The sequence below is a fragment of the Pan paniscus genome, chromosome 8 (assembly GCF_029289425.2).
Source record: "Pan paniscus chromosome 8, NHGRI_mPanPan1-v2.0_pri, whole genome shotgun sequence".
NCBI lineage: Eukaryota > Metazoa > Chordata > Mammalia > Primates > Hominidae > Pan > Pan paniscus.
In genome coordinates this window covers 139,932,802-139,947,080 of record NC_073257.2, presented here as the reverse complement: position 1 = coordinate 139,947,080, position 14,279 = coordinate 139,932,802, and the positions used below count along the sequence as shown (strand labels likewise).

At 52.4% G+C, this 14,279-nt stretch overlaps 1 protein-coding gene across 9 annotated transcripts in view; it reads right to left on the bottom strand.

Moving 5' to 3' along the window:
• Positions 1-14,279, bottom strand: part of PTPRE (protein tyrosine phosphatase receptor type E) — a 179,385-nt gene that overhangs the window by 16,995 nt on the left and 148,111 nt on the right. For all 9 annotated transcript variants that reach the window (XM_034931704.3, XM_034931705.3, XM_055093478.2 and 6 more), the window contains 6 exons: positions 12,611-12,701; positions 7,896-7,972; positions 7,196-7,232; positions 5,724-5,821; positions 2,709-2,828; positions 617-780 (listed from right to left, as the gene is read on the bottom strand). In XM_034931704.3, coding sequence (XP_034787595.1) covers positions 617-780; positions 2,709-2,828; positions 5,724-5,821; positions 7,196-7,232; positions 7,896-7,972; positions 12,611-12,701 — 587 coding nt within the window. The remainder of the gene's footprint in view (positions 1-616; positions 781-2,708; positions 2,829-5,723; positions 5,822-7,195; positions 7,233-7,895; positions 7,973-12,610; positions 12,702-14,279) is intronic.

Here is a 14,279-nt window from a genome sequence, read left to right as displayed (position 1 = left end):
GGGTTGTGGGGTGGCCTTGGCTGTACATTTGAGTAATTCTTCATGTTGTGCAAAGCCCACCCAGATGCCAGTCACAGGCTCCGCCGAGGCTGTCCTTCCCATCACAGGTGAGGAAACCGAGGCTGAAGTGGCAGCTGGCGAGGGGCAGCCTGGTCCTCGGACCCTGGTCTCCAGGACAGCGTGGTCTGGAAGACTCTGCTGTGGGGGCCTGTCTGAGCATGGTGTGCTCTTCCATAACGACTTGTGTGTTGTTGGGGGGCTTCCTGTAGAAACCAGGGGGCTTTCTCTGGTTTCCATCTTGGTTCCCAGAGGTGACTTGGGATTCCCGGGGAGAGGTGAGGGCGGCCAAGCAGACCTGCCCAGAACTCCATTCCCACCATCAACCGGAGCCTCCTGGCTTTGGTGGGTTTTATTGACTGGGATGAAGAGGGGGCTCTCTGAACATTCTCCTGTAGGGTTCTTGGGGCCTGGCTCAGTCACTGACATTTGTGTTCACATCAGCCCTGCCCAAACCTCTGCCCACCCTGATATTGGTCCCCTGGCATTGCCCATGAGGATGAGTCATCCCACTGTGGCCTGCCCTTGAGGGTCCCGCCCCGTGGCCCCCACAGCGTACCTACAGTGGACCACGATGGGCCCAGCGTGCACGGGGTTGAGCGTCTTTACTTTCTTGAGGAACTTCAGCATCCCAATGGGGGTAAAAGGCACTCCGAAGTCGGGCCAGCTGGTGAAGTGCAGCTGTGAGACCAGCCTGGGGGCTTTGCAGCCGTCGGGGAGCTGCTGCGGGGGACGCGGGGAGACAAGAGTGGGTGAAACAATCCTCCCCCTGCTCCCCCAGCATCTCATTCTGAGGACGCCGCCGTGGGCTCCCCTGTGCTGGGGCTGCATAGGGGAGGGGCCCATCTACAGAGGGCCTGCCTGAGCCAGACAGCCTAGACCTTACCCCTGCCGACTCTGAACATGTGCTGCTTTTGGGGCCACAGAACAGGGCCTGCAGCAACCGTCTATGCCCAGGTCAGGCAGGGCCCAAGCAGCCAGACACATCCCCAAAGTTGGTCTGTGCGCTCACAGACCCCCGTGCAAGCAGGGAGGCCATGGCCCATCTTGCCTGGACAGTCCCACCTCAGGCCTGTGGTGCTGAGTAATCACCAACAGCACATCCTTCCTTGTGCAAAGCTGTCTTACATTTGGGAGGACAGATGATGCAGTCGGCCTGCTCTTTGGAGTCTCCCAGACCTGCCCTCAGAGCCTCTCTCAGCTTTTGGACCCAGAGCCCATGAGTTTAATTCCCTTGCCCAGATCACGGACGGTGATACACAGTGTATTTGGAAGTAGATATGTGTGCATGTGTGTGCACATGTATGCATGTGTATGTGTGCACATGTGCGCATGTATGTGTGGGTGAATGTGTGTGTGCGCACGTGTGAATGTGCACATGTATGCATGTGTGTGCACGTGTGTGGGTGTGTGTGCATGTGTGCACCCATGTGCGTGTATGTGCACATGTGTGAATGTGTGTGCACGTGTGCACATGTGTATGTGTGAATGTGTGTGGATGTATGTGTGCGAATGTGCGTGTGTGGTTGTATGTGTGTGCACGTGTGAATGTGCATGTGTGCATCTGTGTGCGTGTGTGGGTGCATGTGTGTGCACATGTGTGCATGTGCATGAATGTGCATGTGTGCATGTGTGTGCATGTGACTGTGTGTGTATTGCACATGTGTGAATGTGTGCATGTGTGCATGTGAGTGGGGGTGTGTGTGCACATGTGTGAATGTGTGAACGTGCATGCATTGTACAGTTGTGTACGTGTGTGTGCATGTGTGTGCCTGTGTGTGGGTGTGCATGTGCATGCATGTGTGTGGGAGTATGTGTGTGCATGTGTGTGCCTGTGTGTGGGTATGTGTACGTGTGTGCCTGTGTGTGGGTGTGTGTGCATGTGTATGCCTGTGTGTAGGTGTGTGTGCATGTGTGTGCCTGTGTGTGGGAGTATGTGTGTGCGTGTGCATGTGGGTGCCTGTGTGCGCCTGTGTGCACATTTCTGGGAGAGATGCGAGCAGGGGATAGGATAAGAATAATCAGCTCATCCTTTTCCTTTTTTGCTGTGGCTTCTCTTGGAACCTCAGACACTTATTTTGTGACCTAATTATGCCAATCACTCTATCTTTAAATCCTGACAAAATGGTCTTCTGTCTTTTCTCTATGGTTTTAAACTTTCTTCTATATCTTGATTTCATCTGCTTTGCATACACATATTTTTACTGATCTCTCTCTTAAACCTTTTGGGGTGGTGGAACTAGCAGAACCCAAGTGTGGAAAATAACGACGAGGTTTCAGACAGAATTCGGAAAGTGTTAGAAAAAAACCCCACCTCCCAGTCAGTGTGTGAAATGTCACTGTGCTACTGAGGGAGGACCTCACCCCCAGACCCCTCCAATGACTGGTCTTCCTCCTGGAGAGGCCCAGAGGAGTCACTAGGAATTAGGAGCCCCCAGCACTGCCTGCAGACCCTTGTGCACCGGCCTCTGGTGTCTTGGCCCTCTTGCATGTCTGCCTATCACAGCCTGGCCACTGCACCCTCTCAGCCAGGGCTGCGACAGTGCCGGGCTGGGAGCAAAGCACTTCATAAATGCAGAAGGGTGTTAACTCTGGGCATGATGCTCTCTGAAAATGATCTTTCTGGAAGGGCAGCAACTAGAGATGCTTACTGGCTGTATGCAGAACTTCCGGATGGTGTAGTCGACCAAAACCACGCAGTCCTCCACGCACACCCGGATGTTTCCATAGGTCCAGCAGCCTTGGTCGGGCCAGTACTGATGGCACTTTTCCTGCACGGAACAATTTAATAGAAGCAAATAGATCTGTGGGTGCAATGCATCATGACATCCCCCCACCCAACTACAGAAGGCCTCACACACACCAGCTGGAGTCACACAGCTCCCACAGCTGAGAAACAAGTTCACGTGTGCCGACCTCTTGAATGGGGAAACTGAGGCTGCATAACTGGTGAACAGCAGCCTTGAAACTATGACTAGGATGCCCCAAGGCTTTCTGATGTAGACAGCAACAATGTCTCATTTCTTCATTCATTCGCGAATCCCATACATTTTATTAACTGACCATCAACCAGTTATGCTGAGCCTGTAGCCTTCAGAGCTGGGCACCTAACTCCAAATGACCCTCAGGCCAGAGGGCAAGGACGGTGCTCCCCCCCAGACATTTCCCACTGGATTCAGCAATTTGTGTTTTTCCTGCTCAGTTCGCTAAGGACAAGGTTAATTTGCACCACTGCCAGTCTGCCGTTCAAGAGTGATGAAACTATGATTGGTCCAATGATCTTCATTTTTCTCTAGCAGGGACGAGGCTGCCGTGGAGTCTGCAGAAGAGGGTGCATTGCTACAGACAGGCCCATTTCTTTACCTTCCCGACCTCTGAAGCAAGAATGACCCAAAATACATGTTCCAGGAGCCCTTTCATTTTGCAGCACCGCCCGCAGCACCTGCCCGGTGGTGTCCTCCGTCACTTCGCGAGTGAATGAGGACCCACCTCAAGGGGGAAAAGATCTACTTCATCTGCCAGAGAAACATCTCTGGAATGGAACAAGCCTGCCAGTAGTCAGAGAGTATATCCAGGGAATGGCCCCTGCGCAGCACAGCTCGTGGTCAAGCCTCCAGGATTAACAGTCTTATGAAACAAACAGCATCTGGTATTTAGTAGAGAGCAGCATCATTGTGTTATGACGGCTACCGACAACTTCCCCCTCCTTACACCTGGCTCTGGGCGGGGCTGCGGGGCTGCGGGTCACAGGCCATCTCTGATGCAGCCCAGGGGAATTGCAAATGCCTACATGTCCCGGTTTGGGTGAGTCTTGGCCCTATGGGGAGCCCTGGGGTCCCTCCTGAGCTTCTCACCTTGAAGGCTCTCCGGTGGGAACTGAGATCATGTGTCAGCCTCTCAAGGGCTCAGTGTTGGTGGCTGGTTTTATACCCCCTCCCTCTGCCTCCCTCCCACCCGATCATGAGATGCCAGGGCAGCTGTGTTTTGCAATGCAGAGCCCAGGATGTGGAAGCCAAGGAAACCACAACAGAAGTGTGAGCAATTAAGAAAAAGGGAACTCTATTGAGAAATGATTTCATCTGAATTGGTGAGAATGAGGACGCGGCAGCAGCCCAGCACTGAGTCACAGGAGTGGAAAAATCCAGTAGGAGGTTGTGGAGGAAGATGGAGAGAAAACGCCAGTGACACTTCCGGCAGAATGACTGAAAGAGGGAAGTGAGGGCGTCCTTGAGCCCCACTGCTTCTGTGCTGGTCTCATGCTTGGAGCACCAGCCCCAGGAAGACTGGTCCCTATGGGCCACGGGTCACGCGGGAACCTGAGGCTCCTGATGAAGGGTCAGCCTCCTTTTCCCTCGCGTGGGTGTCCTCCTCCATGGCCGCTACAGCGCAGGCAGAGTGAAGAGTCCTGGGCTGGGAATCCCCTACTTCCCTCTGTCACTCTTCCCCATGACAAAGCATGACAAGGGCAAGATTTGCAAGGGCAAAGGGGTGGCCCTCCACAGCCCTGTTTCAGCTCCCCCCAGAGCAGAATGAAAGCCTCCATCCTATTCCTGACCAGAAACGGTGGCTGGAGGCTGCTTCCTGTGTTTTGGGTGGCAATTAGTAAGCTGGCACTGCGGGGACCAGAGCACCTCCCAGCCTGCCCTTCCTGTGGGCTCCTGCCACCCATCTTCTGCCCCAGCTGAGCTCCCCAAGGCCTGGTACTCCCATCTAAAAATGGCAGCCCTTCCCCACAGTCCTTGCTACAATGCCTGGGAACTGCTGGGGCCAGGCCAGCAGATGACTGAGGAGCTCAGAACACAGCAGGCCCTGAGTAGGGCCGGGCAGGACACACGGCTCCCACTGAACCGGGCCTTCATGCCAGAACACGCCAGAAGCACAGCCTCCTAACTTCGCCCCACCTGTGGCAAGTGTCCCTCAGGCTCCCAGTTCTTCTTTCATTCTGGAGAGTGAGCTCACTGCCTATGGCATGGCTCCCTGCCTGTCACTCAACCCCACCCCCGCACCCAGGCTCCCCACAGCCCCCACTTCTCAGCCCTGAATTTGAGCCCCTATTCCTTGCACCTGGGACAGAGCTGGCCCAGCACAGCAGATGCTAATGAGTACTTGTTACACTAGGAAATGAATCAGTTCAACTTTTCTTCTTTGTCAATGATTCAAATTCTTATAACGTACATGCATCCTTTTTTGAATTAGAAACAGCTAATTAAATATATTCGGATGACAAATCAACATTTCTTCAATATACCACGTTTTCCAAAAGCATTTCTCTAGTCTGGATAATAAGCGCGAAATCATGTTCATTTCTAGTCTGAGCTCTGCCGCATGACATGCTCAATATCCTAAAACTCTAACTTCTAAGATTCATGTCTCTCATCAGGCAGGCAGAGCCATGGGGCCAGCCGGGGGCCACTTTTACTTGGGAAAAAAAGGAAACTCTTGTGTCATTGTGTTATCACAGATTAGATAACAGTGAGATGCTGGGGACACAGGGGATTTATTTCGTGAGGAAAATGCTGTAAGCCACTGCATGTGTTTGGGTTTTTTTTCTGCAGTGATAGTGGGAGGAAGGGAGGGAAGTAGGAAAAGGAAGTGGTAAGAACATCCCCAGCCCGGCAGCAGCAGCTGAAAGGAAGTGATACCGGGGCCAGATGCCTGGAACTCACCTCTTTCCTTTCTTTCAAGTTTGTTAACATGACGATGGTCGCAGACTTTTGCTCCCAGACCATTCTCCAGAAGTCGTTAACCGTTTCCTGTTTGGGGCCTGTGTGTAGAGGACAATTTCGAAGTCAAAAGGCATGAAGGGAAGTCCCTTTGGGGTCCCAGCCCCAGCACCCTGGCCGTTGGCCCCTGGACAGCTGTTCACTCCCTTCTCAGGCTTGTTGGGGACACACACATCACGCCCTGAAGCGTTCCGGAACCAGTAGGGGCTGCCTGTCCTGCCACCCACCCACTCCAGCTAGGAACTCCTCAGTGGGCAAGATAATTGGGCCCAGGTTGAGTTATGACGTTCACAGGTAAGAAGCAGGGTTCAGATGACAGCTGGGTCTACAGCCAAGTGTGGGAGAGCTGGTGAAAGCCTTGCGAGAGGCAGACACTGGCCAGCCTCACCCTGCATTCCCAATCCCCTCCTCTTTGTCAAAATCTCACTCTCAGCATGGTGCTGTCCAATACGATATGAGCTAAAGTCCCTCGGGAGGGGGATGTGAACAACAGACAAAGTGTCACTAGGAGAAAGTCCTCTGCCCCTATCCACTTCCTGTCTGAGCTGCGGCTATTTTGCAGCCCCGAGCTAAGCGCTACGTGCTGAGGGGGATGGGCTGGGAGATAAGGAAGCCCCTGGCCCTGCTGCTGTCCTGCCGTGGGCTAGCTCCCTGTGGGTGTCTGCTGGTAAGAGAGAAACACATGCGTTCATCTGCTTCAGCCAGGATCGTCAGATTTCCTGAGGTTTCCAGCTGGGCACATTCCTGATGGCCTCTGCGTGTGCACATGTGTGTCCTTTTTTCTTAGAGATTCTGCATTTGTAACAACTTCCCAGGTGATTTTGATGTACGCTGAATTTCAGAGCTCACTGCCCTAAAGACTCCTGGCCTAAGAGTGAGGAAGTCTGAGGAATCTGGTTTCAGCTCCACTGATATCTAACCGCACGCACACCAGGTCCTGCCGATGACAACCTCTGGTGGAACGGAGTGATGCTGGATTCAGTACTCAACACACAAGGTAGCCCTGTGCAAGGTGAAGGGCACATTTTCACAGCTGAAGTATCTTCTTAGTTATGGCCTTGATCTGAAAAGCTATTCACCCCACTACCTCTCGCCCAAACTTGGGGGCCATGTAGGGCTCAGCCAGCTGAGAGAAATTCAAGGTTATCTGATGCAACTATTAACATGCTGGAATGGCAGCTGGGGCCACTGCGTGCCCTGTGTTCACACCATATAGATGTGGGAATAAGTAAGTGGGTGTTTCTCTGACTACACATATCCATTGTGTGAATGGATATCTAATGTGTCTGTTAGGTGTAAACACACACACACAAATCCAGTATAAGTCCTTGGTCTTGTTGGCATACAGAGAAGGAAATAAGAGCTATTCACGTCATTTTACCAAAAATACGTTGAGAAATTAATAAAAAGCTTACCTTGAGCTGCTATGAATTTATTCTTCTCTTTGTAACCCTAGAAAAAATAACATCAGATTTATATTTTTTCAGAATTATCTTTGCTGAAAGGATTTGTTGGTGTTGCTGTTAGGAAAGCAATACATATTCACCATGGAAAATTTGCAAAACACAGGAAAAGGTTAAGAAGGAAAGAAAACTCACCAGCAATTCCAGAAATAACAAATCCTATTTCATACGTCCCCTCTCTAGTCTGCTTTTCTGCCAAACCTTTCCCAGACTCACCCACAAGCAGACATGCAGACATTTCTGTCCTCTAATTGGGTGAACATGTACAATTTATTATATGTCGTATTTTTAATGGGAATTTTATAATTGATATTAAATGATCTTTTAAAGATCAATACAAATGGAGTTCTAATAGTCCACCGCACATGGTTTTACCACAATCTGTTTAACTACCCATGCTCCCTGTTCTATTTGGTCAGGAATATACATAATGCTGTAGTGAACATCCTCGGTGCTCATCTCTGTCTCTCGAAATCAAATTCCCCGATGCTGATGCCAGTGTGTAAAGCACAGGCAGTTCCGTGCCCTTTGTGCTTGTGGCCAAACTGCCCAGAAAGGTTGTGACAATTTATACTCTGGGCACCAGACAAGAAAGTGCTTACTGCTCATGCCCCAGCTGGGCCAGGGGAACAAGAAACCTCTGCCCACTTACATCTATGTAGGAAGCATTGATGTAGTCTGAACAGGGAATTCCATCCACTTGGCTCAGAATCACCCTAGAATGGTCATCTGGAAAAAAAACCCAAACAAAGCCAAGATATTAGGACCAGGAATCACAGTGCTGTCTCTTCCAGAAATCACAGTGCTGTCTCTTCATCTGCAGTGTCAGCTCCTGGGAAGGGCAAAAGCAGCTTCACAGCGACACCGGGGGTGGCAGAGATGTTCTTCCTCAACGTTCCCATGGAGAACACTAGTGTCCTGAGAGAGAATGCACCTGCTTTGGTGAACACTGACTGTCTCAGCTGTGGCATGACGACAAGGGTAGGATTTCAGCATCCAGGATGGGGGCTGCTGGGTCATTACATAGCAAGAATGGCAGAACGTGCCAGGCCCCTGGCAGTGCAAGGGCTGTATTTTATGAACCCTGCACTGGGCCCCAGTGTTACCAAGTATGGGTGCACTTAAAAGAGCCCCAGGACATGAGAACTGGGTCCACTCTCCCAGGCTTCCCAGGGAAATGAGCACCAGCCCCACGAGGACAAGTGGATGTGGGGGTCTAGGACTGGGGACTCTGACCCTCAGTCCCACCACTGGAGTCTGCCCCAGAGCTGGAAGGCGAGCACAGTGAGGAGTGCCTGGTAGATCCAGCCTGTTGCACAAGCAGTTTTCCGGGGTAGAAGGCTGACCGTGGACTGCTCTGTGTGTGGGGTGTGTGTGTAGTGAGTGTGGTGTGTGTGTGGTGTGTGTGGTTGTGTATGTGTGTAATGTATGTGTGGTGTGTGTGTGTGGTGTGTATGGTGCATGTGTGTAGTGTGTGTGGTGTATGTGTGGTGTGCATGTGTGTAGTGTGTATGCTGTGTGAATGTGTGCATGTGGGTTTGGAGTGTATGTGTACTGTGTGTGTGTGTGTAGTGTGTGGTATGTGTGTGGTGTGTGTGTGTGGTATGTGTGTCATATGTTTGTGTGGAGTGTGTGGTGTGTGTGTGGAGTGTGTATGTGTGTGTGTTATGTGCGGTGGGTGTGTAGTGTGTATGTTGTGTGTGTGTGTGTGCATGTAGTGTGTGTGTACACACACGTCAGGGCTCCATCATGACTTTTGTGGGTTGTAGACACTTCTGCCTTTGCAGCTTTCCTCCATAGAACGATTAAGAAGGTTATCTTAGGACTGGGTTGGTCGCCAGTGAAAAGATGCACTCCAGAATGGGTTTTGCACGTTTTGTTTGTGATTTGAAGAGAAATGAAGACGTTTTCATGGGCCTCTAAAAGTGCTGTGGGCCTGGCCCTGCTCCTCCTGTGACCTTTCCCAGGGACGTCCGGCTCGGCCAGGCTGGGACCAGGCTGGTTCTGAGGACGTTTATGCTGCACTGGGCACAGAGTCTGGCATGTGGTAGAAGCTTAGGGTCTCCTTCCTGAGTCATTACTGAGTAACTCTAGGTCCTCTCCCTGCTTTCTCTGCTTAGTCTCTGATCAGGGTGGGTTGTGTTTGTGGTGTTTGTGGCGTTTGTGATGGGGAGCCGGGCGGCCCCCAGGTCATGCCTTGTTTGTCTCACCTTCACCTGGAAGGCTGCCAGGTGGGCCACGGGCTGGTGGCCTGCGACCTCCGATGGCTGAGCCAGCTCTGTCAGGCTGCCAGCAGAGAAAGGGCGGGTATAGCTCTGAGAGACAGTCACAGCCCACACAGGGTGGCCAGGGAGTCAGGCCCCAAACTTACAGTCCTGCAGACCTCACTGTGAGACCCTCTTGCTCAGGGACTGGCAATGCCCAGGCAGAAATAGCTCTGCTGAACACATATAACACTAGTTGAAAATAATTTGGAATGGTTTACGCTTTGAGGACAGCTATAGAAAAGCACAGGGTAAAATATAGCCTTCTGCTTAGATTTAGAATCTCGCAGTTTCTAAGAGCTTCCTGTCTTTTTATTCTAAGAAGTCACACTTCACATTCAAAACATTATTTCCTAAAATTATCAGCTGTTGGCACTTTTCCAGAAAAGAGGCCTAGCTTGCCATCTTTCTGTAGTCTTTCTACAGGCAAAAGTCAAGCCTGCCTGACATGCAAAGCACCTTGACCTCTGACCCCAGAGCTCCCCAGGGCCACATGCCTGCCCAGAGCCAAGGGCCATCTTATGACTCTGGTAAAAGACTGGGAAAGGCAGGGAAGGCGCCAGGGGCTGGGGAAGTTGGGTCCCTTCTCTCCTCTCCCCCAGGTGACTCTCAGTCCCACCCTAAGTGATACTAGGGGCTGTCACCCCGGGGGCGGGTGGAGCAGCCCTGAGAGCTCCCTGCCCAATGTCCCCTCAGCCTTAAGTCTTCCTGATGGCTAATGCCAGATGCCACCCCATTGATCCTTGCCAGGCCACAGCATCTCCATGCCACCATTCTGTAAACCCATCTTTCCACCCATGTGAGACACGCCACGTCCTGGTCCCCCAGCCCCGGGCAGCTGCGTGGGCCCTGGGGTTCCCATGGTGTGGTGCTCCTGCCAGGAGCAGGGGAAAGATCTTACAGGGGAATCTAGAAAAGCCCATTCTGAATCTGACTACACTTTCAGGCTTGGAGGAAATGCCAACTGACTCCCGCAACACAACCTGGAGAACGCGGCTCAGAGAAGACTTGAGAACGTGGCTCAGAGAAGACTTGCAGTGGGTGGGCCCGGCCTCTTCCAGGTGGGGGACTCCCAGGTGAGGCCACTGCTCTGCCCTGGGCCATCACACTTTGAGGAGGGGACTGGGTGTAGGTAATGCCCACACTTGGCTATGATTCTGCTTCCACAGAGGTCCCAGCTAAATAGTCTTAATTAACAATGTGATGTTACCTTTAAGGGATGAAAGTTTAGTGATTGAGAGAAATGAGGAATTCAGGAATGTGCTTAGCACTGAGCAGTTTCTTAACACATATGGTTGGCAAATCAAGGCACAACTTAAAACCACTCAATTAAGGTAATAAATTAAGCATTGAAACTAATTTCTAAATATCCCAAATTTGACACGAAGTATTCCAAAGATCTCAGACCTCCTCCTGCCACGGCCTTCCTTTCCTTCGAGCTGCTCAAGCCATGTAAGTTGCCTCCCCTCTTTCTGTGATATCTTCTACCCATTGGCAACAAATCCTCTCCAAAGGGTGCAGCATCTAGCCATGTCTGAGCCACCGTCAAGGCTCAGCTGTGTGGCCACCACATGACCTCCTGACCCATCTTCCTGGTGTTGCCTTGGCCACCCCTACACATATGTGTTGAATGAAAGACTATTTGATGAATTTCTCCCAGTTTTCATTGGATCATGGGTTCACAGTGGGTTTTGTGAAAACCACATATCAATCCCACGCATGTAAAATGGGACAGAATTATTTCTAAAAAGTGCACAGTTTGGACAGACCACAGATCGGACAGACCATAGCTGCTCTGACATACAGAGCAGATGAACTCAATTCTAGTCCTAAAAATGCAGCAGGGAGCAGCATTCCGGGGCCCACATGGGCTGCCTTCCTCCATCCCACCAAGGCCCTGGCAGGGTGGGGTGGACTCCCTCTGTGGACCAGGGGGAGGCTGCAGGTTCGGGATTTAAACCTGAACTTAGTGGAGCCCTTTGAGGATGCCATTTTGTTAGCCTGATGGGCAAAGCAGATGATGGGAGGGGCCCAGGTGAAGGATCCCAAACTGCACGCCCCGGCCCCCTGCTGCTGGGCCAGATCTTTTTTTTTTTTTTGAGATGGAGTTTCGCTCTTGTTCCCCAGGCTGGAGTGCAATGGCGCGATCTCGGCTCATGGCAACCTCTGTCTCCCGGGTTTAAGAGATTCTCCTGCCTCAGTCTCCCACGTAGCTGGAATTACAGGCGTCCATCACCATGCCCGGCTAATATTTTGTATTTTTAGTAGAGACGGGGTTTCACCATCTTGGCCAGGCTGGTCTTGAACTCCTGACTTCAGGTGATCCACCTGCCTCGGCCTCCCAGAGTGCTGGGATTACAGACATGAGCCATAGCACCTGGCCCGGGCCAGCTCTTACAAAGGCGGTTCAGAACTTACAGGGTTTGTCTTGGCACCAAGACAGGCTGTGAAAGCTGCCCCCAGGTCACGACCCATCCAGCTGGAGCAGGTCACCGAGACGCACCCCTGCACACATCCGTCTGCTCTCTGGCCCTGCCACCTCCTGGCACCCACGCTCCCCAGCCCATGCCCACTTGTACTGCTGGGGTTAAATCAGGTCGATTCAGAGCTTTCCTACAAAGCTGCTGCCCACCTGCACATTTCGTATTCTATTATTTTCATCATTGGTCCGGGACCCCAGACAACTCTAGGGATTTGCAGCTTGTGGTCACAAGCACTGAGTCTGAGGGAAGGGAGCTGCCCAGGGCCACTGGCAGGCCTAGACTGGGTGCCAGGCCTGAGTTCCACAGGAGGGGCCCTGCCAGCTGGCACCCATGGCCACGAAGCAGCACCCTTACCCGCTGGGCCCCAGGCAGCCCAGGTCCCAACAGTAAGCACAGGCTTGGCAGCCAGATCCATGAGCAACCAAGGTACCCAGGGCCTGTGCAGGGAGATGGGCACCTAAAGAGGAACGTTCTGGAGTCCTAGGTGCAAATGCTGAGCAGTTAGACTGATCTGGGGCCTCTGAGCACCAGGAATGGCCTGCAGTCACGGGGAGCTGCAAGGCAAAGCTGAGTTTAGTGCAAACACCATTGATCATGCAAAACATAAAATAAAATCTTACTGGGAAGAATGTTGGGATATCTGTTTTTTTCTCTGTTTTCTTCTTTATTTGCCAGTTCAAAAGTTCCTTGTATGTGTCCAGATGGCAATGACTGGAAGAAAATGCAGCGTTAGTATGAAATGTGATGGATTCAAGCACCATGCTCATGTCAGTTTCCCTACTGAGCACAGGAATTAACGAAAACACGTGGAGCAAACTACCTGCTGTCCATAGTCCGTCTCTGCCTCAGACCTTGCACCAGGCACGGGGCAGAGAATGAAGGAGACACAAACCCTGGCTTTCCCCAGGGTGCTCTTTCATGTGGGGTGAACAGTGGTGTGGCCAAAGTGATGGTCTCATCAGCCAGACCCTATGCTGCATGAAGGCGGAGACTTGCCTTTGCATTTCCATGGTATCTCAGGGCCCATGGACCCTGGCCTAGAGCAGGCGCCTATGATTTGGTAAGAACTGACTACGACAGAACTGTGAACCGGGAGATGGGGGAGCGAGGACAGGCATGCGGAGGGTTTACAGCAGGATGCTGTGACTTTGGGGCTGAAGGATGAATAGAGCGGTCCTGGGAGGCGAGGGGCGGGAAACAGCCTTAGATACAGTCCTGATCTTGCTTAAGACTCCAGGCGTGCTCTGTGGACCAGTGGCATGGGCACTCCCGGGAGGGTGCTTGTTAGAAATGCAGATGCTCTGTCCACACCCCAGACCCACAGAATCAGCACGAACATTACCATGATCCCCAGGGCTTCAGTGCACATGTCTTTGGGAAGCACCACGCTAACCAACTCCTTTGTCCCAGTCAGGGAAGTCAGGTGTGCAAGGAATGCCGCGGGGCCCCTATCCCCTCTGAGCAGCATAACCGAGCGTGAACTCTGGTGGCCTGCATTCTAGTTCTTTCTGCTGCCTGCAGCCGCCACCTCTGATTCCTGGTCATCTCCAGCTGTCTCCTGCGTCTGCTCGCTGCTCAGGTGAGCTCCCCACAATGCACAGTGTGAAGAGCCTCTTGAAGCCCTGAGTCCTGTCCTTTGACATTACACCCGACCAGTGGCTGGACCCGGGGCCACTGGGATTCCAGTAACATGCATGAATATGCACTGAGTGTCTCAGTGCGCCAGGTACGGTGGAAGGAGCCGGGTCATCTGCCCCAGCCTTCGCAACTCACCTATTATTAGGTGATACTAGGATGGTCCCCGTTTTATGGGTGAGGAAACTGAAAGCCAAAGCGAGGTGTTATAGATTTGTCCAGGGTCACCCAGCAAGCAAGGGGCAGGAGCCTGGAGCAGCACCCAGACTACCAGGAGGATGCTCACTTCTTCAAATGTAGGAGAATGTGAGGGGTCCCACTGCAACTACCCAGGAGAGCGGAGCAGGCCTCACTGCGTAGCTTTGGATCCAAGCCGTGCAGGCCTGGGCTTGCTCACAACGCAGAGCACAGCCTGACCTGCCACCCACAGGTGTCCCGAGTCTTCCTCTCCCGAGGGCAGGAAGCTTCTCCAATTGCAGACTCAGATCTGACCAGCTGGAGCTCATGGTGGGGCACTGTAGGCCGCCCTCTTTCCTCTGCTTTGGGGCCACCAAACCCCATGGCCACAGGTTGAGGCCCTTCCAGGCCATGGGGTTTGTTGGTCCCAAAGCAGAGGCCTAAGAGGGTGGCCTATGTGGAGGGACCTGCCTGGCG